A 25,649-nucleotide genomic window follows, 5' to 3' on the forward strand; every position below is an offset into this window, starting at 1 on the left:
ATCCATTTCCTTGCCTTTTCCAGCTTCTAGAGGATACCCACATTCCTTGGCTTGTGGCCCCTTCCATCCTCAAAGCCAGAAATGTTGCATCTCTGACTCTTCTTCCATAGCCACATGTCCCTCTGACCACATCTGGGAAAAGGTCTCTGCTTTTAAGGATTGGAGTCGTTAGACTGGGCCCACCCCAATAATCCAGGATAAGCTCCCTGTCTCAAGATCCTTAACCTTAACCATATCTGCACAGCCCTTTTTAACATGTCAGGAAACACAGTCATAGGTTCTTGGGATTAGGGATTAGGATCTTGACATCTGTGGGGTCATTATTCTGCCTCTCAAGGGGTCGTTCACAAAAGGTGCTTTTTGTTAATACTGGAGAAGTCAACAAATTTTTCTTTAAAAGGCCAGATAGCAAGTATTTCAGGCTTTTCAGACAATGTGGTCTCTGTTGCAACTATTCTGCTCTGCCACTGTGGAGGAAAAACAGTCGTGGACAAAATGCAAATGAGTGGGAGTGGCTGTGTTCCAATAAAACTTTATTTATAGGAGCAGATGTGTAGGTTAGATTTGGCCCATGGCCGTCATTTACAGACCCCTCTTCTATTGGATTCACCAGGCAACGTCTGAGAGAACTTCTGCTCTAGCCTTTTCCCTGGGGCTAAAGGGACGAATAAGATGTGTTCTTGGCCTGTGAGGGGCTCTTTCAGTCTGGTGGGGATGAATAGGTGTTAGTAGAGACCCCAAGAGTGACTGGCCCTTGAGGGTAGGGACCAAGGAGCTGCAGGTGCATCCTTCAGAGGAAGTGACCAGGGCTTCTGGGAAGGAATTGCCCAGATTTCACTGAAGAATAAAGCTGGGAGGTCCCGGCCTGAGGAACCAGGATTAAAATCGCGGCTCAGGTGTCTGAGGTTTGTGGTTTGGCTGTCTGCACCCGTACACTGGGTGGTTGCACTCTGGTTAAGGGCATGAGCTGAGTAGCTCTTACAGACCTGGGATTCAAAGCTGCGTGACCTTGGACAAGGGTGTCAGCTTCCTGAACTCCAGGAGGGAGACTGGCAAGGTGGTTAGTGGGATCGCGTGTAATGCGTATTTGTTGAATCAAGGGATGCTCCCAAGAGAATAGCTACTATTGTAATTAGCTCAGAGTTTCCCAGAATGCACTGGGAAAGCCGACCACCGCATCCCTGTGTCTGATTTGCAGACACTCACAAAGAATATAGAGCAAATGCTGTGCTTGTTGACAATTATGATGCTATTAATAGCAGTACTAGTTGTACTAAAACAGGAGGAGTGGTAATGGTTGCTACCCTTTAATTAACATTGCTTATTTGCCAAGAACCATGCTGAGATCTTGATAAGGGTTATCTCAGTCTGCTCCACCACTCTGGGGGAGGAGGCCCATTATTAGCTACATTTTACAAAAGAGCACAGGAGGCTCAGAGAAGACAAGTGACTTGCCTAAGATCACACAGTGGCAAAGGTTGGAGGTGGGACTCAAACCCAAGTTTATTTAACATCAAAGACTGGGTTCTTCCCCAGCCCCTGGCAGCACAAGGATAACAGACTCTTTCTTGTGCCTCCTTCTAGTGTCCAGACAGCAGTGGATTGTAGCGGCAGTGGCAGAAAAGAGACGTAAGTTAACCCTGAGTAGAACTGAGCCAATTACACCAAAGCCAAAGACGAGCCCCTGGCCCTCTGTGTCCAGTTTGCAGAAGGAACATCCACACCCACTGGAGAGTTATCCGCAGTGCCCATGAGAGCTCTGACTCCATGGTCATAACATATAGCCCCGGGGATGTACTATTGAACCGTCCAACTTCTCGCAGACAAAGAGAAGCCCATGACTTACCATGCCACTGTCCTCAGACACCGTCAGTGGCTCCCCGTTGCCTCAGAAGAGACTTTTTAGACTGACATTTGAGCCCTGCACATTCTGACCCTTACTTCCCCCTCCACCTGGGACTCCTGCTTTCCATATCATCCGTGCCTTCCGTACCTATGTGTGTGCTGTTCCTTCCAGGCCTGCGTAGTCAAGCCCTAACCTTCAAACAAGATGTAGCTCAACTGCCACTACTTAATTCCTTCCCTTATGCCTCCAAGAAGCAAATCAAGGCTCCCTCCTTGTCCTCCTTAGAACCTATCTTGTCTTTATCTACAGCATTGATAATTTTCTTTTATGGTTATTTATATAGATGTCTACTCTGCTAAAATGGGGTCTTGAGGGCAGGGTCAATGTTGGGTTCATGTTTATAGTTCCTTCCCATGGTGCCTGGCATAGAGTGGTCTATAAACAAACAAACAAATTTGTGTATATATCAATATATAAATTTATTATATATTATATATAATATATATTTGAGTGAATATATCAACCAGAAAATAAAATAATCATTGAATACCCACAGCAATGAGAGGCCCACACAGGCCTCTCCCTGTGCTGCTTTCAGAAATAGAGGGCCTACAATTAAGTCTTTGTCCCCAAAGACATTCCAGCTAAGGTAGGCAAGGAGTTAAGGCCTTCACACTTGACATATTCCATGACCATATCATTTGGTATGAAAGTCAGTGCCAAACTTTACTCCAAAATTAGAGATACCTCATCATCTATATTAGAGTGTTTATCTTCCCAAGGAAGAGCAGTGGTTATTAGCACGGGTGTTGGAATTGGGTGACCTTAGTCAAGACCCAAGCTGGCCTCCCCAAATCCCATTACTCTCATCTATGTAAGAGGTGCAGCACTGGCTCCCACCGCTCAGGGACGGTGTTGTGAGCACTGATTAAAGTTAGGCATGTCAGCACTTAGCACAATGCCTGGCTCATGCTAAGGGGTGACTGTCTAGTTATTGCTGTTACTGTGGTTGTCATCATGTTGACAACATCTTGCATTCTGGTTCTAGAGATAACGTCTCCATCCTCAGCTCCCAGCCAGAGGGCAGTCTGCAGTCCTGGTTGAGTTGTACTCTGTCCCTGGCCACAGACACGGTGAGGACCCCCTCTCGACAGTCAGCCATCAGCAGCTGTATCCTCAGCCCCAGGTAAGAGTATCTCCCTGCTGCCTCTGGATGACCAATAGCTGAAAGAATCTCAGACTTTGAAGGTTGCTGTTCAAGTCTTCCATTTCCTCTGTCCTAGACAAGGACAAGCATGGTCCAGTTTGAGGTATGACCCTGCCACTTCCTAGCCGTGTGACTTTAGGCAGACCAGTTACCCTCTCTGAGCCTTCACTTCCTCACCTGTAAAAGGAAATATAATTGTATTTACTGCTCCAAACAGGTGAAATGATGAGAATCTAATACAGCCCTCTCTAAAGCACAGTTTTCCAGATGATTTTAAATAGCGGATGAACATTTTAAAAAATAGCTGTGGATTTATTATAGTTGTTTTCTATCTAAGGCAAATCCCACTAGTTTTCCACTTATAGATAGTTTGGGATTTAAATTTTTCTCTATAAACATATTTACTTAAAGTTTTTTGGTTTTGTTTTTCTTTTAATGGGGAGTCCATATAAAGACCGTTAGGCTGGATGATTTCCTCCTCAGAAATTTCAGCTTTGTTTGAATGTCAGAATTCTATATTTTTTTCCTACCATAGAAGGAGACAAATCCAGTCACAGCCTGAGATGGGACCCTCACAAATCTATAGGATTGGCAACAATAAGTTGCTCCAACAAATGGGCCCCGGGGCTCAGCCTTAGCTCTAGGACTTAAATCCATCTTCCCTCTTGCTTTTCAGCTCCATTCCACTCAGCTCGTTTGGTTTTCCTTTTCAAGGGCAGCCCTCTTGTAATTAGGAGCTAATGGCCATAAATCAGAAATTATGGATTAAGCAGATGCGTAATTAAGATGAAATGCACACTGCTTGTGCGATAACAGAGGAACCAATGTGATAAGATAGAAAGAAAAATCACAAACTAATGGAGCAAACCCAGACAACCCCGTCCTGACTTGAAACGTGTTTGCTCTGAAGCAGGGAGTTGTCTCTACAAAAAGAAAGGGGTGGAAGTTCACTCCAAGCTTTCGGGCATATTCGGGAAATGGCAAATGTCTGGCACGTGTCTGCTGATACTCTTAGGCTGAAAGGTTTGATGTCGAAAATATCAAAGGGAGGCTCTGAGAATGGGGTGCATTGGGGGAGTTAGTTAAAGCAAGCTTATCTGATTACCGCTCTTAATTAAAAACAAAGACCTGTGTGGAGAAAGAGCCATGTCCTCTATGAACTCCAAACGATGAGGACTTTTTCTCTCCTGGTAACTAAATACCTCTGTTTTTCCCCGTCAGCCAATGTATAAGGCGGCAGAAGCAGAACCTGAGGCAGCCAGAGCTGAATGAGGAGGCTCATTAACATAGTACCCAAGTGTCGTAACTATAATTATATTAGGGTGCATGATAAGGAATGACACCCTGAGTTGTTTGGCACCCGTTTGAGTGGGAGGTGGGAGGCTGCAGTGGTTTCCGTACACGGACCGAAGTCAGAGCATCTGGCTTCCAATCCCACATTCGCTCCTCTGAAGCTGCGAGATTTGGGGCAAGTTTTTGGTTTTTTTTAAAATAATTTTTATTGGAGTATAGTTGATTCACAATGGTGTGTTAGTTTCAGATGTACAGCAAAGTGAATCCGTTATACATATACATGTATCCACTCTTTTTTGGGTTCTTTTCCCACATAGGTCATTACAGAGTATTCAGTAGGGTTCCCTGTGCTATACAGTAGGTCCTTATTAGTTATCTATTTTATATATAGTAGTGTGTATATGTCAATCCCAATCTCCCAATTTATCCCTTCCCCCCCCCCACCATTCCCCCCTGGTAACCATAATTTTGGGGCGAGTTGCTTAACTTCTCTGTTCATGTTTTCTTGTGAGTAGATCATTGTCAGGGTTAATGAGAGGATGCACTCAGAGCCCTAGAAAGAGCTCAAGAAAATTAGCTGCTTTATTAGTGTTGGTATCTATTTGATGCCCAGAGTAAGCCCAGGAGACTGATGTCATTACCCCCACGTCGCACAAGAGGGATCTGAGGCCCAGAGGTTAGGGAACAACTGATTGAGGCAAAGACGGCCACACCCCAGTTCCTGTAGCTGCGCCTCGGGCAGCGCCTCCAGGCAGCCCTCTCTAGAGCCTAGTACCCCTTATCTTGCCTGCTCCCCCTCCAAGTCCTCAGGCTTGTCCAGCTGCAGTTCAGAGCAGAGGGGCCTGCGCCAAGGACAGCAGTGGGGCAGGAGGCAAGAAGAGACCGTAAGCTCCTTGTCAGTTTTCTTCATGTTGGTGTCCCTTGGGCTGGCACACAGATGGTGCTCCATAATGTTTGCTGAATGAATAGCTGACCATGACATCAACACTTGAGCAGAAGTACTAACTGTACTTGGTCACAGCTCATCATCGACTGTGACTCAGGGTCAGAAATTTGCTCCATGTCATTCAGCAAGTAAGTGAAAGAGGCAGGATTTGAACCCAGGTTTGAATGCCTCCGAAGCCTGTATTTGTGTTTGCCACACTGCCATGACTGACTTTTATCCAGGAGGTGGATCACTCACCTGGCAGAGTTTACTGGCAAAGAGCTGGCCTGTTATTAATATTAAAACTGCATAAGGATCCTTATTCAACATTCAACATCCATCCAAAAGATATTTATTAAGTGCCTACTGAGTGCCAGATTCCATGGCATTAAGCCCTGAAAATTTTAAGCCCTGTCCTTGGAATACGTTTACAATTTAAAGGTTGTAGAACTTCTGAGTTCGAAGGGACCACTGGATTATTTAGTCCAATTCTCTCATTATATAAATGGGAAAAACTGAGGTCTGCAGAGAGAAATATCTTACCTAAGCTTATAGTAAGGACTAACCCAGAGTTCAGGTGCCTTGACCTCCAGCTTTATAATCTGTAAATCCTTCTCCCTTTTAAGAACTTAGAATATAACTGAGAAGACTACAGTCCTCTTGGCCACCACCCCAACCTCAGTTGCCTTCCCAAAGGTATCCATCGTCTTCAGTTTGGCGTGTATCCTTCCACATCTTTCTCTGTGTATTTATAAACATACATGTACTTGTAGCAAATACATAGCATTTTTTTTGGCTTTTAAAACACATAAATGATATGTTATTTTATGTATATTATGCTCTACCTAAAGTCTTATGAAGTGCTTCTTTCCCTCAACAATATACCGTGGAGATCTCTCCCTATCAGTCCACATAAGTCTATCTCATTCTTTTACATTCCTGCAGAAGATCTTAAAATGATGCCATGGGTTTATTAAACTGCAGTCTTCTTGTTTCACTTTTAGTTGAGTTCAAGATATTTGCTATTAACCTGTAACCCTTTTTAAAAAAAAGCACACATCCTTATGCACACGGGCAAATGATTCTCTGGGTCAAAGGGAATTTGCGTTTTAAACTTGACTAGATGCTACCAGATCATCCGGGTGTTGTTTGTGCGAGGAGGCAGGATAGCATACAAGGCTCCTGTGTGCTCCCATACCCCCCGTGTTCCCTGGCCCATCACAGGGCTCAAGAAATGAGTCCCTTGGGCATTCCCAAATTTGACTGAGAAAGAAGGTCAGTCTAAAAAGAGAAGAGAGAGAGAAAGCAGTCTTCTGCCAAAAAAATAAAAGCATTCCTTGTATTATTTATAAGGGGATGTCAGCTCAAGAGAAATACACCTAAAGCTTTATGATTTCCAGCCCAGGAATCATGCAGCTGCCGCTGATAAATGCAAGAGCTTCTGGTGACGGAGACGCTAAATTACCTCCGTGGCCCCCGGGGAGGGAGTTTATGGGCTTGGTGGTGGCAGCCACGCTTGGCCAGGAGTCTCTCTTGATGGCTGGCTGCAGGTGGTGCCAGGGCGTCCAGGGCTGGTATGCTCTCCCCAGCCCTGCAGGGTACCTGGCCTCTCCCTCCTGCCCTCCAGGCCGTTGCCCTGCCGGAAGAGTGCTCCAGGAAAGGCTTCTCTCCTCTCCCCTCTGGACCTCACAGCACCTTAGGCTTTCCAAGGCAGATCCAACCCCCATTTCTGTCTAGACCCCCATCCCCACGTCCCACAGAACCCCAGCCTTGGTCACTCACACAGTTCTGCAGGGTCCACGCACTGATGGGCATTAATTGAACCAGCTGTTCAGATGCTGATGTCTTATCACTGGACCGTTGTTTCTTTCATTTTACTGGACAGTTATTCCAAACCACCCTGACTTTCCTCCGGCCCTGATTCCTCACTCTAAGGAGACACCCTAAACTCCTGGTTCATTCAAAGAAAAGAAAATCATGGCCTGAACTTCTGTGGTGTCTATAAATCCATCTCTCTCTGCCCTCGTCTTCCCTCTGGTCTCAGAAGATAAGATCCAGTCCTGTTCAAGTCGAATCCGTATCCCGCTGCCCCCTCTCCCCTGCAGCGCGCAGCATCCCCTCTCTCTCCTGCGTCCTCAGCTTCTGCCTTTCTGCTTGTCCTTCCTCCACAGGTTATAAGCACCTGCGGGTCCTCCCCGTTCTAACCGTGTCCTCACCCATCACCTTTCCCTTCCCTTTGGAGCCAGGCTTCTTCACAGCGAGGTCCACATGCACCGTCTTCACTCACCTCACGTTTCTGCCTCACTTTCCTCCAGCCCTGAGCCTGCCCCCGCCACTGAACTGAAACTTTTCTCACCGTGTCAGTGGCTCCCAAAGGGACACACCAGGGGACATTCTCCAGTCTTGATCTTTTTCTGGACTTCTCTCCTGCACTGGCCTCTGTCAGACACTTCTCAGAACTCCCTGCCTGCCTGGCCTTGTAGCTGTTTCTGCTCCTTGGCGCTCCCCAGACTTCTCCCCAGCCCCGCCAGTGCTGGGGATCACAGGATGCTGCTCTCACCTGCTGTTTTTCTCTCCACCTGGTCCCAGGCAATCCTCTTGTGATTTTAACTCCCTCACCGTAAGCGGATGACCCCCAAATCTAGCCCTCCAGCTCTTAAGTTCTCCCAGGTTTCAAACACGTATATCGTATCTAACCGCCTACCTTTAGAAGCTCGCCACCTGGATGTCTCCCTGGTGTCTGAACCCAGCGTATCCAAGGGGAGACTCCTCCCTTTCCCCCACCAATGTCATCCGTATCATTTGGTGGTTCTGTCATCCACAAAGCCACCCAAGCTGGCGCCCTCGACTCATCTGAGGCTCTCATCCCTCTCGCTCATCCCCAGTCAGCTGATCCCTAAATCTTGTTTATTCTGCCCCTCCCCCCTTTAAGCAAATGCTTTCTTTTTTGGGGGGGGCGTGCTGGGCTTCGCGGCATGTGGGATCTTACTTCCCCAACCTGGGATCGAACCCGCATCCCCTGTAGTGGAAGCATGGAGTCTTAACCTCTGGACCACCAGGGAAGCGGCCAAGCAAATACTCTTGACCCTTTTTACTTCTCTCCATCCTCACTGTCAGCACCTTGAAGTCAGGCTACCATCATTTCTGTTCTAGACTCTGGCAAAGACCTTCCAACCCCACCCTCCTCTAGTCCCTCCTCTGAGCTTCAGCCAGGATGATCTCTCTCAAATGAAAATCTGGTTTCGGTGGCTTCCCGTCACCTACAGCAGGAGTCAGCCAACTACCACCCACAGGCAAAATATGGCCCTTGACCTGCTTTTGTAAATAAAGTTTTATTGGATCAACAGCCATGCTCTTGTTTTTTTTAAATTTTACATATTGTTTATGACTGCCTTTGCATTATGATGGCAAAATCGAGTAGTTGCAACAGAGATCGTATGGCCCCAAAGGCAAAAATATATGCTATCTGTCCTTTATAGAAAACCTTTTGTGACCTCTGCCTTACAGGATAGAACAGGATGGAATTCAAGCACCTTAGTGGGCTTCCCATGCCCTCTGTGACCTGGCTCTTGTCTGCCTCTCTGCTTTCATTTCCCTGTATCTTTTCTTCATGCTTTGTGCCCCAAACGGTTTATGTTACTCCCTCATACGCTGTGTTGTTTCCCACCCTTGGTCCTGTGTCCATGGTTTTTGCTCTGACTGGACCCCCTTCCCATGTTTCTTCACTTTATGAACTCTTATTTGTGACTCAGCTCAAGTGTCACCTACCTCAGGAGACTTCACCGACTCCCTGGCTGGGTCACATGCCCCTCTGCCGTGGTTCTGCAGACCCCACGATTCCCTCTCCCATAGCACTTTCCATAATATGTTAGGATCATCTGTTCGGGTGTCTGTCTCCCTCATTGGCTGTGAACCATTTAAGGACATAAGCTTTCTCTTTTCCTTCTTACCTCAGCACCCACCATGGTGTCTAGCACATAGTAGGTGCTCAATAAACATGCATTGAGCAAATAAATGACCAGTGGATGGAAGTTAGATGGCCTCTCTAATCACTCCGATAGGGTGATTAGAAGGATGATGCTGATATGAAGAGCCAAGTGTGGCTTTGCCAGACGGGGTAACTGTCTTGTATCACAGAGCAAGTTGCTAGCAGCATGGAACAAGGATTTTTGGAATATAGTGGGGGAACCTGATGGTCTGGGGCTCCCTCTGTTGGGGGAGGGATGGGGAGTGTTCAAGTGTTTGGGATCCCCATTTGGTAGCCTTGGGAAGTCCAAATAAAATTGTGTGTATCCTGGTCAGAGACTTTATTTATCCCTCAATTTCAATGACCGATCTGTCACCACATAATTAGAGATGCTGTGATTTGAATTTATTACCAAACATGGCTCTGCACTGTTGCTATTGGACTTGTACCATATTGCAGTGTGAGCGTGGAGATTATTGTATAAATTATTCTCACTCACATAATCATCGTGATTTTAATTACTGTGTAATCTTCGCTAATTACTGTTGTACGTATCATTTGCTTTGGTACTGATTTAACACAACTGCTTTTCATTTGGCTAAAAGACGGCATTACAACTTTTCCTTTTTCAGGGAAAAATTTGCTTTCTGTAAACATTTGCAGCCCCATACTCTTGGCTTGTGGTTCTTAGTTTAAAAGCAAAAGAGGGACTTCCCTGGTGGCACAGGGGATAGGACTCCATGCTCCCAATGCAGGGGGCCGGGGTTCGATCCCTGGTCAGGGAACTAGATCCCACATGCATGCTGCAGCTGAGAGTTCGAGTGCCCCAACTAAGGTGCCCGAGCCACAACCAAGACCCCGTGCCGTGCCGCAAACAAGACCCCGCTCAACCATATAAATAAATTAAAAAAAAAAAAAAGCAGAAGATTTAGACACCACCATCCTCCTTTGATCAGCCCCCATGGATTTTTATGTAGGATAAGGCTGGCTTGAATCAGTAAAAAGGTCTAAACTATAGGGGGTTTTTCGTTTGTTTTTTTGTCTTTTTTTGGCTGCGTTGGGTCTTTGCTGCTGCGCACAGTCTTTTCTCTAGTCGCGGCCAGCACGGACTATTCTTTGTTGTGGTGCACGGGCTTCTCATTGCGGTGGCTTCTCTTGTTGTGGAGCACGGGCTCTAGGTGCGAGGGCTTCAGTAGTTGTGGCATGTGGGCTCAGTAGTTGTGGCTTGTGGGCTCTAGAGTGCAGGCTCAGTCATCGTGGCACACAGGCTTAGTTGCTCTGTGGCATGTGGGATCTTCCCAGACCAGGGCTTGAACCTGTGTCCCCTGCATTGGCAGGCGGAGTCTTAACCACTGAGCCACCTGGGAAGCCCTAAGGTACTGTCTTTCAAATAAAATTGTATTACTTTCAAGGAAATGCAGTTACTCTACTGCAGAAGTGGGGGCCAAGGATGGGTCATGTGAGACCTGCTTAAATGATTAGATAAGACTCGTTTGTAATTAGTTCATTAATTATGTAAATGTGAATGGATGATACTTGGTGTTAAAAACAGCTTGTTCTCAAAGTAGGTTAAGCATTGACTGCTAATCTTATTTCAATAGCACATTTATTTAGTGGTCTCTGCATTCTTAGAACCAGAGCTCTGGATCATTTTAATCCATCCTGAATGTACTTAATGAATGAGCCTCTCATGAAAATGGTTTTATGTCTTCCTAGGACAAAGGGTTCTTTTCAGTTTTATCAGTATTAAGAAGATTAGTGCACAAGATGTGGAAGCTGGAAGCATGGAAATTTTCAATGCAAACATACTAACCATGGACCCAAGGCCTGAGCAAGTGAGGAGCACAAGTCTGGCTCTGTCCGGGGTTTATCTTTGGAGCCAGCATCACTCTTGGACAGGCTTCCGTGGGAAGGAGGGCTGTTTTCTATCCAGAGCTCCAGGTCTTATACGATAGATCTGCAGATCTTTCAGGAATTTTGAGGCTCACCTAAGTTAGATGCAAGTTTGCGTAAAACCATTTGGATTAATCACTGATAGTTCAGAACATTCTTGTAGTATCTGTGGTTCTCTAATTGAGCTAAACTTTTGTTAAGTAAACTTATCAAAACATACATACTGGAAACTGCATCTTTTGAAATTTTCAAAAATTGGTCATACCTTTGTAATAACTACCAAAATCGAAACCAGACCGTTGCTAGCCCCCTAACACCTTCTTGTATCGTGTCCAGTCGTGACCTCCTCCTTACTCAAAGGTAACCACCATCCTAATTTCTGCTCTGAATTTAGATAAGCCTATTTTTTGAACTCTCCAATGCCTTTAAGTTTAAATTTAGCTTTTCTGTTTTTCCTAAGTAGCAGTTTCCTCTGATACAAGCTAGACTATCAAGCTGGATGCTGAGCGAGACTTTTCTCCTCCTTTTGCTCAGTAAGCATTTCTTCCTTAGTTTCCATGCCCAGGAGGACATGAAGGGTCACTCGTACTTCCCTCCAGTCATACGTGGGTGAACTGCCTTCCCCTCTAGACTATAAGCTTCTTGAATGCGAGGTTTATTCACCTCAGTGTCAGCAGCAGCTGGCGTCGTGGCACTCAACAAATGATTCTGAATGGCTAGAAGGAGGAGTGGATGGATGGGTAGCTTCCGTTCGCTTAAAGCTGCATTTTTATGATGAACTGGGTGCTGTTATGAATAAGTCAGAGATTTTATGTGGTTATTGCCATTGTACAGTACTCAGCTGAGCTAATGTCTATGCATAGAAAGTGAAAGAAAGCATTGAAAATTTATTTAAAATCTGTTGAGCCCAAGTTGAATCTCTAATCCGATTTGATTACTTTACATACCCAGTTCGTTCTTTCAGGACATTGTGGAGGTTGTATCAGAGGGCAGGCTCAAGTTTGAGAGCCAGTACTTTCCCGTCTCATCAGATTGTGAACCCCGGAGGCTCTCTCCTTCTCTGTTTTTCCAGGGGGACAATGAGGGGTTCAAACCAGATGTGGTTCCAGCTCCCTCTCAATTCTGAAGTTGATAAAATTCTCTAGAAATAAAACCAGGCTTTGGATTGGGTTTCGACATAGGAGGAATCCCCTCTAGGTTGTGTACTGGAAGTTGGTTTTGAATCTCTTGGTTTGAATCTCAGAGAAGTGGGTTTGGCTGACCCGTAAGTGGGACTGCTGGGGTCTGAATGAAGCAGCCAGATGAGGCAGATGGAGACTTTTGTCGCCTCTTTCTTCATTCCCATGATCCCTCATCTTTCTATTCCTCCACTCCTTCACTCTTTCCACTCCACACACTTCCCTTAAGGGACTCTTCTAGATCCTGGGAATTCACAGAAGAAAAATACAGTCTAGTTCAGAATTAACAGTCTTGTTGGGAGTTATAAACAAGTAAGCAAACAATTATAGGATAGAGGCTGGGGGAGCACAGGGGCTGCAGGAACCAGAGGAGACCCCTAGCCCAGCCTGGGAGGTGGGCGAAGGCTTCTGGAGGTGGCTGCAGTGGGGCTGAACATTGAAGGGCGAGTAAAAATGTTTGCTTTTCTTTTTTTTTTTTTTTTTAATCACTCAATAGAATCACCCGTAAAGTGTCCTTTCCTTCCCCTTTCCCTCTCTCTCTCCTTCTTTCTTCTTCTTCTTTTTTTTTTTTTAAACAATGAAGGTGTCTGGGCACCATCAACTCTGCTAGCCTCCACCTTAATTTGACAATGGTTTTTTTTTTCATATTGACTTGATTTCTATCTTTACCTTCCTCTCTACTTCTGTCTATATCTAAACACATTTTTTTTATGCCCAACAACGTGAAAGTAAGTTGAAAACATCATGACAGTTCTCCTTAAGATAATTTCACATCTTTATGCTGCGAAGAAGGACGTTTCCTAACTATTTGCACCATTATTGCAGCTAAAAAAATGAACAAATCCACTGTATCATCCAAGATACCAACATTCATATTAACCCAATTGTTCTGAAGTTGTATCACTGTACTTTTTGAAAGAAGAATCCTATTAAGGGCACTCATTGCATCTCGTTGTTTTGTTTCTTTGGGTCTGTCTCTTATAAACTATTTTTTTAGAGAAGGTTTAGACTTACAGAAAAATTGAGCTGAAAGAACAGAGCGCCCATATTCCCCCGTCTCTGTCATCCTACCGTCAGTTTCCCCTCTTATTAACATCTTCCATTAGTCCTTATTCTCTTTTAAACTAGAATGGTCTCCTTACCTCCCCGCCCCCATTGAAACTGACTTTTTTGGTAGAGTTTCAGGCATGATTCTGATGGCAACTCTGTTCAAAACCCACTGGTCCTAGTACCTGGTGGCCAGTAAGAATGTGTGGGTGAGACAAGGCAAATTCTGGTGACCCACAGGAGATACGTGGGCAGGTGTCCACTGAGGGCAGTTAATGGGTCATTTTTTTTAAGTGTCAAGGACTCAGCACCTGCTTAAGATCAGAGAAAACAGCACGCAAGGCTTAAGAGTTATCTTGCCTCATAAAAACGTTATACTATAAGGAATATAGGGTATTTACAGAGTCTACTTCCTGACTAAAGTCTCTGCACCTTCAGGCCAGAAATAACCAGGCGGAGGGCCTCTCTGCTGCTTATTCCACAGCTTTCCTGCTTGCCATCAAGCAGGCCTCCCTGGGCATCACACCCCCGTGGCCTCCTCCTTGCTTCGAGTCTTTCCCTTCAGCCGAGTGGCCTTTCTAAGCCCTAGTGTCTCTGCCTGTGAAATGTAGACATCAGCCCTTGCTGGTCCAGGGTTTTGAATAAGCTAATAGCTGGCAGGAGGGCTCTTCTACTTGGGGTGTCTTCCTCAACCCCTCCCACCACCAGATCCTACCCCTCTTCCGAAAGCCTGACTGCACCCTGCCGCCTCCAGAAAGGCTGTGCCCTCAGGCCGCAGCGCCTCGCCTCTCCCTTGCCAGCCTCCTGCCGCGTTTCACACTCCACGGTTCACAGTGTACCTGGAGTTGCTTGCACTGCTGACCCTTCTGCATGGGTTGATCCAGTGTCCACACCCACAGTGTGCCCTCCGAAAGGCTGAAGCAGCCCGTCTCCTACTATGAGGAGCTTAGCTGAGCGTTGCATTGATACAGAGTCAGTGAGACCGAGGTGAGAGCCTCGGCTCTGCTCCTTCCTCTCCATCTGCCCTCTGAGCCTCCATTTCTTCCTCTGTAAAATGGAACAGTCAAAGGCAATAGCGGGCAGCAGAGTAGAGTGGTCAGGACACGTGAATCCCGAAGCTGGATTCCTTAGTTTAAATTCATGTTTCTCCCGTTTATTCCATGACAAATTACTCATCCTTCCTGAGCCTCATTTGTGAAATAGGAAGATTATAAGAGTTGCTGACTTAGAGGACTGTCATGAAGATAAAATTGAATAACGTCTGCAAAGCCTGAAGGCGCAATATACAGTGGCTCTTGTGATGCAGAATTCACCTGCACACTCTAGGGACTTAATAAATGTCTCGTGTTTCCTACCGCATCAGGCACAGTTTTGGGCACCATGTCAGCTTCTATTACAGACCATCAACTGCTGTGTTGGACTCGGTTCCAGTACCTTCAGGCCATCTTCAGAGGACATCTGGTTTCCCATCCAGGCCTCGATGTTAAAGAACATCGATACATTTTTAATTTCCTCTTTAATTTCAGGGTGTCGATGAAGAATGGGGGGGGTGATAGCATGTCTTTTGGGATGATTCATGGTGTCATTAAATCTGCATCGAGTTTCCTGTAGTTACCGTTGGCTCAGGCTCTGCTCAGACTAAGACCTGGGAATTCTGGTTTTTATTGTGTGACCGTGACTAATGCCAGTGAAGCCAGTGTCTCCCTGACTTGGGCCTCTCTATGTTTTACTCATTGTGTCTCAGTGGATTTTGAGCAATGTATGTGTGTAGACATGAGTTCAAGTGGTTGAGGTTTCCTCTTAGCTTTCTACCTGGGGGGTGTGTGATGTTGTGGAAGGACAAAGCAATGGCTTCAGATCTGGCCAGCCAGGGTTCAGATCCAGGCCCTGCCACTGAGCAGTGTGAGCCTCAAGCAGATGGCTTCTCACCGGTGAGCCTCAGTTTCCTCATCTGCAAGATGGGGTGATCATCCACATCCTGATGAGATGATATATACAAAGTACATGCATTTTTTTTCTTCACCCAGTATTCATGGAATGTCTACTGCTATGGCAGGCACTAGAGAGAAAACGATGGAGCCGCATTCACAGGATGGCCTGTCAGGGGAGGGGGTGTGGCCCAACTTGGAGACACGTGTGTCAGCAGCTGGCTTGCTCTGAGGCTGAACAGACCACTTGGGTATCCTCACCCCTTTTCTGTGCTGCTCAGAGCAGCCTCGGACATAGGAATTGTTTATTCTTGAACATCTGCCCTCAATCCTCAATCTAATCTAACCTGATGGGAGGGGCCATTAATTGAAAAACAATCATTAAGATTTTAAACATATATTTATTAGTAGTAATGTTTTGAAATGAATAAGTAATATATATGCAAGTTCAATTGCACCAGAATCCACCTGGCATGAAGAGCTGGGGGCAGGTGGAGGTGTACATGGGCTACGCTCATGTGTACTGACTGTCCCGATGATGTACATTGTCTCTGTGAGGTTGGGAGTTACTGTTCCCACTGTCACAGCGAGGCTTCGCAAGGTACCTGGCTAGGAAGGGACAGAGCTAGGATTTGAACCCAGGCCTGTCTGCTTCCTGAAACGCGGATTCTTAGCCTTGCAGGTTAGAAAGAGTAAAAATTCCAGCATTTCTGCATGATCATATCCTGATTTATCTAATAAGCCTTCATACATGTTGAGCCACCAATACCTAGAGAAAAAGAAATAAAAGGAATCCAAATTGGAAAAGAAGTAAAACTGTCACTGTTTGCAGATGACATGATACTATACATAGAAAATCCTAAAGACGCTACCAGAAAACTACTAGAGCTCATCAATGAATTCAGTAAAGTTGCAGGATACAAAATTAATACACAGAAATCTCTTGCATTCCTATACACTAACAATGAAAGATCAGAAAGAGAAGTTAAGGAAACAATCTCATTTACCATCGCCTCAAGAAGAATAAAATACCTAGGAATAAACCTACCTAAGGAGACAAAAGACCTCTACTCTGAAAACTATAAGATGCTGATGAAAGAAATGGAAGACAACACAAACAGATGGAAAGATATATCATGTTCTTGGATTGGAAGAGTCAATATTGTCAAAAAGACTGTACTACCCAAGGCAATCTACAGATTCAGTGCAATCCCTATTAAACTACCAATGGCATTTGTCACAGAACTAGAACAAAAAATTTTTTAATTTATATGGAAACACAAAAGACCCCAAATAGCCAAAGCAATCTAGAGAAAGAAAGACGGAAATGGAGGAATCAGACTCCCTGACTTCAGACTATACCACAAAGCTACAGTATTTGTGTATATTCTTTTGTTCATCAATTTGCTTAATGGACATTTATCAGATGCCTACTATGCGCCAGAGGACTCAAGGTCCACTCATTCATCCAACACATATTTAGTGAGCACCTACTATGTTCTAGGGCTCTGACACTCCACTCATTCACTCAACAGATATTTACTGAATGCCTACTGTGTGCTCAGACACTGTTCTAGGCACAGGAGTAGAGCAGTGAATGCAACAGACAAAAACTCTTGCCCTCCTGGAGCTCTCATCTCCGCAACATTGCAGGGTTGACCTGGTTTCCCCCCATTGTACAGCTGAAGAAACTGAGGCCTAGAGAAGTTAGGTGACTATCCCAAGGCAAGTGAGTGGCTAGTGAGTGGCAGAACCAGACTAGACTCCAGGGGACAGATGTTACCTGGTAAGGTGACATCGGAGACACTGTTAACCCTGTATCACATCACAGAGTGTGGAGGAAGTTTCCAGAGAAGGGTGCTGCTGGCTGTGGGGTGGGAACCCCACCTCTGCTACTCCCAACTGTGTGTGCCACCCCGCCTCAGTGTGCCCAGAGCTCACAACTCCTACCCCCCAGGGTAGCCGTCGAGGTTATAAACGGACGTGGCGGTCAGCTCCGTGCAGGCAGGTGGCCCACCCGCTTGTTCTCCCCTGTATCCATGGCAGCAGCACGGCACCCAGCACACAGTAGGTGCTCAGCCAGGGGTAACTGTTTCGGGCCCAGCCTAGAGCCTGTGTGGCTGGATGCCCAGGAATGCTGCTGGCTCCTTATCAGGCAGGTATGCTAGAAGCCTCTTCCTGTTGGGATAGACTGAAGGGCAGGTGCAGAAGTTCCCAAGATGTTTCTGGAGTCCCTTCTCAGAGAATCACAGTGCCCCCGCCTAGGTCGTGTCTGCACCCGTCTCCCAGCGACTCGGAGCACCTCCTGTGCATCACGTCTCTCCCTGGCTGAGGCAGGCACAGCAACGTCTTGATTAGCCACCATCTGTCCGTCACGCGATGCCAACGGAAGGGAGTTCCACCTGAGCTGAGCCGTCCCGTGAGGACAGCTGGGAAAAAAATGAGTCTTCCCAGGCCCCTGGAGGAAGACGGGGGAATGTGCTTGAAGTGTCCAGAGCCAGGGCAGAAATGGAGAGGATCACCGTGACCCAGACAGCAGAGCTAGAACCCACACCCTGAAGCTTGCAAGAGGGCGTCTGCATTCAGATTCAGTTCTGTGGTCTCCACACAGAAAGGAGTGGATGCAGCAAACTTCTCCCTTGGAGTGGTGGAGCAGACAGGAAATAGAATAAGATGCTGCAGAGGCGTGGGTGGATTTCTGAGTGGTAAACCCAGGAGGCAGCGCTCAGCCGAGACGAGGCTTCTTTCTCTCCTTCTCCCCCACCCCTTCCCCATCTCCCCTCCCTCCCTCCTCACTCTGCCCCCACTCCCAGTCCTCTCTGCCCTCCCCCGCTGAGTCTACACTGCTTGGACTGTGTTCTGGTTTCAAGCCCACCAGCTGAGGCTCTGAAGGCACCAACCAGACCACTCCAGAAGGAGGGACCCTGCCCACTCCACCCCATGACATCAACACGGGGGCCCCCAGCAGGGCTCCGTGATCAGTAGCTGGTGGCAGCCAGGTGGGCCCTGAGCGGCTGTGCCTTCTGGAAGATGCTGCTCCTGGTGGGCCTTGGGGAAGGCGGGCACATCTCCGCTGGTCTGGCGCAGCCGAGGTCCCCCATGGCTCCAGCCCAGCGAGCCTGTGTCCTCTGCGCCTGGACAGCAGCACACATGGGCTGCGACCTCCAGACCCCGCTCCTGGGCTGCTGACGGTTTCGTGTGCCCCCGGCCTGTCCCACCTTGTGGTCAGAGATGAGGAAGGCCGGTCCTCAGCTGCCAGCCCACACCCCATCTGCGGCCCTCCCCTCTGTCCCCCTGGCCTTGCCCTCAGCCTCCCTCTTCCTTCGCCACCTCCATCGCCACCGGTCTCTTCCTCTCCATCCCCCCATCTGTTCTCACTTCACCTTCTCTCTTGTTGGTCCTGCTTCTACTTCTCCCCACTTCTCTTCTCCTACCACTCTTCCTCCTCCCACTCCACCCTCTCCTCCTGTAGCTTCTCTTCCCTCCCTGTCTTGGCCTCTGCAGCCAGAGGGGAGCTGGGGCGAGTGGGATGGCAGAGTCCCAGGAGGCCCGGCAACAGGAGCCCTGGGTGCTGCCACCCCCACGTGACAGATGATGGAGGAGACTGAGCGCCCAAGACACATTCATCACGTCCGCCTCCTTTCAGGGCCAAGACAGGACGGAAATGACTTTTGTCAGCTCTGCAGCAGCCCAGTGCCCCTGGCAGCTCCAAGCTGTTTATTAAAAAAAAAAAGATGAAGAAAAGAAAGAAAGAAAGGCATGTGAATGCCATCTTGCCACGTGTTAGGGGAGCAATTCTGAAGTGATGATGTTGACAAACACCCCTTCAGGTCATCACACAGGAGCTCTCCAGCTCCCTTCCCTGCCTGCGTCCAGCTGTGACGGAGATGGAAGGTGACAGGCAAGAAATAGGAAGGGAGCAGCTACTCTGGGCAAATTGCGAGGCTTTTGTTTGAGCACATGGGGGCCAGCCTTTGCCGGGAGTGATGGGACGCAGGGTCACCTGCCCGTTCATCCTCCTGCCTACTCCTCTTGGGACTTCACATGAGGCTTTCGTGGAGCCCAGTGGTGGGTTAGGCTCCAGAGACCCAGAGGTTGTTAGTCATCGTAATGAGCCCTAACAACTAATTATTGATGATTAATAGCCATTCATTATCGATTATTATTAATCATAACTGTTAACCATTATTTGAGGAGCTAGGTGCCCGGCACGGGGCCCAGGGCTTTTCTTCTCTCCCCTTGATCTCCCTGTGAGATCAGGACGGTGACCTGGGCTAGGAGGAGGGGGAAGGAGTGCATCCAACGAAGGGAACTGCAAATGCAAACCCCGGAAGCAGGAAGAGCGTGGCCTGTCCCAGGAGACCTGTGTGGCTGCAGCAGAGTGAGCCAGGGGCTACCTCACGAGACAGGAGGTTGGGGAGGGGGTCGGGAGCCTGAGCCCCCTGGAAGACTAAGGATAGTGAGGACAGTGCGTGATGGAGGCAGCGCATCTACACGCCTACCTTGGGATCCATCTCATGGTCTCCTCACCGCCCCCAGACTGTGACATTGACCCTCTTCACCTAGCTGACCTAGGGCATGAGGAGGGACAGATGAGCGCAGCCAGTCAGATGTGCCTGTCACTCATGGAACCCTTTCACAGAGCATCATCGCCATGGTCCTGGGTCAGGGGAGGTGGCATCAGAAGAGAGAGGCTTATGGGATGGTAGGAGCTCAGGAAGGCAGTGCCTAGGTCCCTACCCAGGTCCCTGAAAAAGATCCCAATCCCCTACCCTATCTGTACTCTCCACTCCTGACATCACCTCCAGGGGCCATGGGCTTGGCTTCTTCTGAGACTGAAAAGCCCTTTGGGTCACTGTGGTCAGCTCATTTCCTTCTCAACTATCCTACCTGGTCAGGGGATGGAAATGGTGATAATCAGACTGTGGTGAGCAAGACACCTTCCTCAGTCTTGTGCCAGAATTCCAACCTTTATGCGTAGGAGGCTGGCTCTTGTAATCATTCCTGTCGTGACAGAGCAGCAAGCAGGGGCTAACGGCTGGGAACCTGCATCACCATTGCTCCCACCTTCTTCAGGCTGAGCCCTGGCCCTGGCTGCCACGCCCAAACTCTGACATTTGGCACCCCTTCTTGCTTTTTTATAGATTACAGCTTTGCTGGTGTGTGGGAAGGAGGTCGTTTGTCTTAGAGGGAGGACAAATAGATTTTATTTTTTAAAGGAACAGTGGATGGACTCCAGTCTCTCTCCTTTAAGCCCTGCTTTTCGTTTTACAGTCTATAATTTTGCCCCACTGCGAGATTCCCACTTTTCAGAGGCAGAGTGGTTTTGGCTCAGCTGCTGCAAAATGCCTCTGCCTGGCAGTCCCAGAATAGAAAGCGTCTGTCCTCTTGTGTATAGTCTTGGTTTCAGGTTGATTTGATGTAAATGTTTCCCTTTTGAAGGACCGTATTTTTTTTGTTTTTAATCCCACCCCCATCCCATGAAACAATCAGGGGTATCATGGAGCATCTCATTCAGACGCATATTTGGGTCACTGGCTCTAGCAAGCTCTGCTTGGTGGGGCTGTCCTCCGGGCTTGGCCCTAAATAAATAAATAACCTCCCGTAGGTGCCCCTGAGTCTTCAAGAAGCAAATTACCTATTTCACAGCAGGCTGTGTGGTGATAGGTCCTATCATGTTAGAGACGATGCCTCGTAAATCTGAGTCATCCGTCAGAGGTGCAGTTTTAATCTACTCAAACGTACTTCGGTTTAATTATAGACAGAAATTGCATTTCAGAAAGCGACGAGAAATCATTTACACGGCTGAGTCTGCACATTAAATCACACGGTTCGTTGGAGGGTGCAGGTGGGGTCAGCATTTCCAAAGAAAAATAGTATTAGTGCCTGCGCTCTGGGGCTCAGTCGCGCCGACTGTAGAGACGGCACGATGTCTGCTGACGGAGGGTTTCTTCTTGGCGCAGGATCCAGGAGGAGGCTGGCGACGGGGCCCGGGACGCCCACGGCAGGACCTCGGGGGACAAGGCCGCGTCCCCGCTCTCCCTCCGCCGAGGAAAGTACGGCCACTTCGGGGACGGCGAAGAGTGTGGCGTCCAGAGAAAGCCTCCGGAGAGGTCGGGCACGCCGTCCTCCTCCCCGAGTGGAGACGCGTCCCCGCGGCCCAGGGACAAGCTGCCCAGCCCGTCGGCCGCCCTGTCGGAGTTCGTGGAAGGGCTGCGGAGGAAGAGAGCGCAGAGGGGCCGGGGGTCGCCGCTGGGCCTGGAGGACTGGCCCACTCTCCCCATCTACCAGACCACCGGGGCGTCCACGCTGCGGAGAGCCAGGACCGGCAGCGACGAGGGCGCTCTGGCTCTGAGGGCCGGGGCCGAGTCTCCCCTGGACGCGTCGGCCGGGCTCCTGCGGTCCACCAGCCTGAAGTGCATCTCCTCGAAGAGCGTGGGGGGCCCCAGCCCGCCGCCCGAGAAGCTGAAGACCCGCTTCAGTTCCTGCGAGTCCCTCCTGGAATCGGGGCCCGGCTCGCGGAGGACCCCGAGCTCCCCGACTGCGCTTAGGCGCTCGTTCTTGTCGCCCACGCTGCGCCCGCGGAGGCGCTGTCTGGAGTCCTCGCTGGAAGATGCGGGCTGTCCGGACCTCGGGAAGGAGCCGCTCGTCTTCCAGAACCGCCAGTTTGCACACCTGATGGGGGACCCTCTAGGCAGCGACCCATTCAGCTGGAAGGTCCCGAGCCTCAACTATGAACGCAAGACCCAAGTGGGTTTCGATGACTTCCTCCCGGCCATCCGGAAGCCGGAGACGCCTACGTCCTTGGCCCGAGCGGCCAGAGATGGGCAAGACAGTTCACAGCGTTCAAGCGTCCACTTTGAGACGGAAGAGGCCGACGGGGGCTTTCTCTCAGGGATCACCACCGTTTTGAAAAAGAGCCCGGAGCCCAAGGAGGACCCCGCTCACCTCTCCGACTCATCCTCCTCCTCCAGCTCCATCGTGTCCTTCAAAAGCGCCGATAGCATAAAGAGTCGGCCGAGAATCCCACGGCTGGAGGGTGACGGTGGTGAGAGAACATCCCCCGAGATCGAAGAGCGGGGGGCAGGGAGGAAAGCGGAGGATGTTGAGAGCATCATGAAGAAATACCTACAAAAGTAGGAGCCAGCTCAGGTAACAGCGCCCGGCTGCCCTGTCCTCCTGGGGGGATGAAACAAGGTGGTCCACCCAGGGCTGGCAGCCTGGAGGCAACCGGCTGCTGCTACTGCTTTTAGGTTTTCACTGAAATAATGTGTTGCTATTTATGCAAATAATGTGTTGCTGGTAAATGCAGAACTTATCAGAGCCCTCACTAGGTGCCACCGGTTTCTCTGCTCTTGAAAATACAGACCCATCAGCGTGAGGGTCCTGTGGGGGGCGGGGGGGAGGGTGCTGAAGGAGGCGCTGGGCTTTTAAAGTTTTCCCACCCTTGTCCTGTTCTCTTTCCAGCGCTCCTTTCACCTGGTGCTGGGGGAGCCGTGGAGGCATCTGTCCACACAGTGACGGGAGAGCCCGGGTGGATGGGGGGAGGGTCAGGCTAGCGTAGACGAGGCCTTGATGTTAGTGAAGTCCAACTCTTGCATTAAATGTGTAAAGAGAAACTGGGGCCCAAGAAGGGGGAGGAGGGAACAAGTACAAAGGTCACAGAGTGACATTGTGGGAGCAGCAGTGCTTCCCTCTGCCTTCTCCTCCCCGTCCCGATCCTGGCACTTATCTGCAATAAAGGTAGGAAGAGACATTCGTTGCTAATAACAGCTCCAGTTTATTGAATGTGTTTATCAGGCAGTCATTTGGTGCCCACAGTTACCCCAAGAGGTGGTGAGTATGATTTATTCCCATTCTACAGGTTGACAAACTGAGAATCATATAGGTTAAGGCACTTGTACAGAATCACCCAGGCAGAACTGGGATTCGAAACTCCAGAGTCCCCACACTTTTGTTGGTGATACTTTTTCTTAGGTACGTGTTCCAGGCCTCTTTGTGAGTAAACTCGGAGCCACACTGATGGAGCTGGGTCTTTAAAGGGGTTGCCTCTATGGAGGGCAAACTGAGGCAGAGCTTAGAATCGTACATCTAAAGGGGGGGATGGAGCTCACAGACTCCAGCCTCACTCTTGGACAAGTGAGGAAGACCTCAAGATCAAGGTCACCCAGTGAGTCTGCCACCAACCCAGCCACGCTGACTCCCAGTCCAGTGCTCTTTGCCCTGAGGCCAGGCTGGCCCCTGACTGCCCCTCGCAGGGCATGTTTCAGACTCCAGGGCACTGAGTGTTCCGCTTCACAGCTCCCGACTGAAATGCAAAGGCCCATGAGGCAGGCCAGGAAGCAGCGGAGGGGGAGTTAGAGCCTCCCTCCGGGTTCAGACGCGATGCAAACCCACAGCCCAGTGGCGGGCCCCCCCAACCCCGGCGTCCGTAAATCTCCGTGTCACTGAAGCTCAGAACTCGCAGCGGCTCAAGGCTCAGGTGGTCAAGTGGTCGTGCTCAGCCCACACCTGGCTCAGCCACCAGCCCTCCTTCCAGAGGCCTCCTGGACCCAGACAAGCCGCACGTCCTGTCACTTTGAGAGTCACCCTCAGCCCATCAAAAAGCCATTGCCCCTTCCACGGAGATGGGCTTGGACTGTATCAGAGCAAATTAAATTGACTTAACATGGCCTTCTCTCTGCTCTCAATTACTGAGGAGAGATCTGATATTCATTTACATTATTATGCTCTCGGGGACACAGAACGCAGTTTCAAAGGCCAAGTAAAGGTCACACGTCCCGAAGGGGAACAGTGCTTAGCAGACGTCGTCACAGAACATCTTGTCTCTGCCATTTTTTTTTAAAGCTCAGCTCCCCTTCCCCCCTCCCAGCAACGCTCGCTGTGATAACGGAGTGCCTGCCTAAAAATCTCCGCCTTTGATTTGCACGCTGGAGTCTTGAGCTCGACAATACAGCTCCATTGCCCACGATACAAATGTGTTACGGGATTCGGAACCACTCAAGCCCCCAGAGCCCAGTTCTTACCTGTAACTGCCGAGCTATGCAACCTTGCTGAGCGTCTGTGTTCTCAGCTGGAAAATGGGGGTAATAATGCCAACTACCCAAAGTAGCATTGTGAGTGGCGTGTGAATCAGAGACCCCAGCCCAGAGCACTGCCCCAGCAGCCACAGTGCATGTCAGGTACCTGCACTTGGAAATGGTGGCCCTTCAGGATGTCTCTCAGGCTCCCTCCACTCATTTCCCTTCTGCCCCCCTCCTATCTCATTCCGCTCAGCACATCGCTGCAGTAACACCACCTGGGAATATGGGCTCCAGGGGCTTCCACCCACCAAAACACACTCCCCAGGCCCCATTTCTCAGCTCTGACCTGCATTTGTTTCCAGCCTCCTGCGACACACTGCCCTCCTTGAAGACTTCCCGACTCCACGACTTTCCGGAGAGAGAGACAAAGACCAGCCAGGCCTCCCCGGGGGCCTCGAGTCCACAGCCAGTGTGGCCGCCCTCAAGAGGCCAGGGGGGCCCAGCAGAGGCACATCCCATGGGGCGTGGGGCTCCCAGCGTGCTAGGTCTGTACCAAATAAAGTGTTGGCTTCTTGGCATCTGGGCTTTCTCTCTATTCTATGATCATGTTACCTAGGACTCTGGAGGATTGATGGGGTGCACCTTGGGGTAGAAGGGTTCCGAGGAAGGGAACCAATGCAAACTGTTTGTAGTTTCGGGTGCACACTGCTATTTCTTCCCCTACGTGTCTACATGCAATGACCTTGCTCTCTTCACTTGGCCAAGTTCTGCTCAAATGTCACCTCCTCCAGGAAGTCTTCCCTGATACATCAAGCTGCAATAAATGCTCTTTCTCTATTCTCCCTTAAATCCCATGCTTCTATCATATTTCCCTTGTCTATTTACATATCTACATTGTGTGTAGATGTGCAGGCATTCAAGAAATTTTGATGAATGAGTGACTGAACAAGCAAATGAACCACGGAACAAGTCAGTGGCTCATACACCCTGAATACCTGAAACACACTGACATATATGCATCTCTACAAATGTCCGCCCACAGCAACATTCAAGAACTTGTGACCCTCTGTTCCCACAGTCCCCCGTACACCTCACATACACAGCCTACCATGCACACACAACTATGCACGTGTACCTAAAACTACACTCACAAAGGCACACTTACAGCCTGGACACCTGCTTTATCAAACATCCTTGAAGTGTCAATAATCCTAAAACTATAGGCTAATGTTTATTGATCACATACTGTGTACTGACCACCATGCTAGGCATTTTACACAGTGCATCTCACTCCAACTTTATAAAGTCCCAAGAGATAAATCCACTTATTTTTTCCTATTTA

The 25,649-nt window shown here is 48.9% G+C and overlaps 1 protein-coding gene across 1 annotated transcript in view; it reads left to right on the plus strand.

Annotated features, from left to right (window-relative positions):
* MYO18B (myosin XVIIIB) overlaps positions 1-24,848 on the plus strand; it is a 218,838-nt gene extending 193,990 nt beyond the window's left edge. Inside the window, exons 40-43 of the mRNA XM_061169252.1 lie at positions 1,585-1,629; positions 2,895-3,032; positions 21,248-22,436; positions 24,670-24,848. Coding sequence (XP_061025235.1) covers positions 1,585-1,629; positions 2,895-3,032; positions 21,248-22,424 — 1,360 coding nt within the window. The 3' untranslated portion in view covers positions 22,425-22,436; positions 24,670-24,848. The remainder of the gene's footprint in view (positions 1-1,584; positions 1,630-2,894; positions 3,033-21,247; positions 22,437-24,669) is intronic.
* The last annotated feature ends 801 nt before the right edge of the window (positions 24,849-25,649 follow it).

The sequence above is a fragment of the Eubalaena glacialis genome, chromosome 15 (assembly GCF_028564815.1).
Source record: "Eubalaena glacialis isolate mEubGla1 chromosome 15, mEubGla1.1.hap2.+ XY, whole genome shotgun sequence".
Lineage (NCBI taxonomy): Eukaryota > Metazoa > Chordata > Mammalia > Artiodactyla > Balaenidae > Eubalaena > Eubalaena glacialis.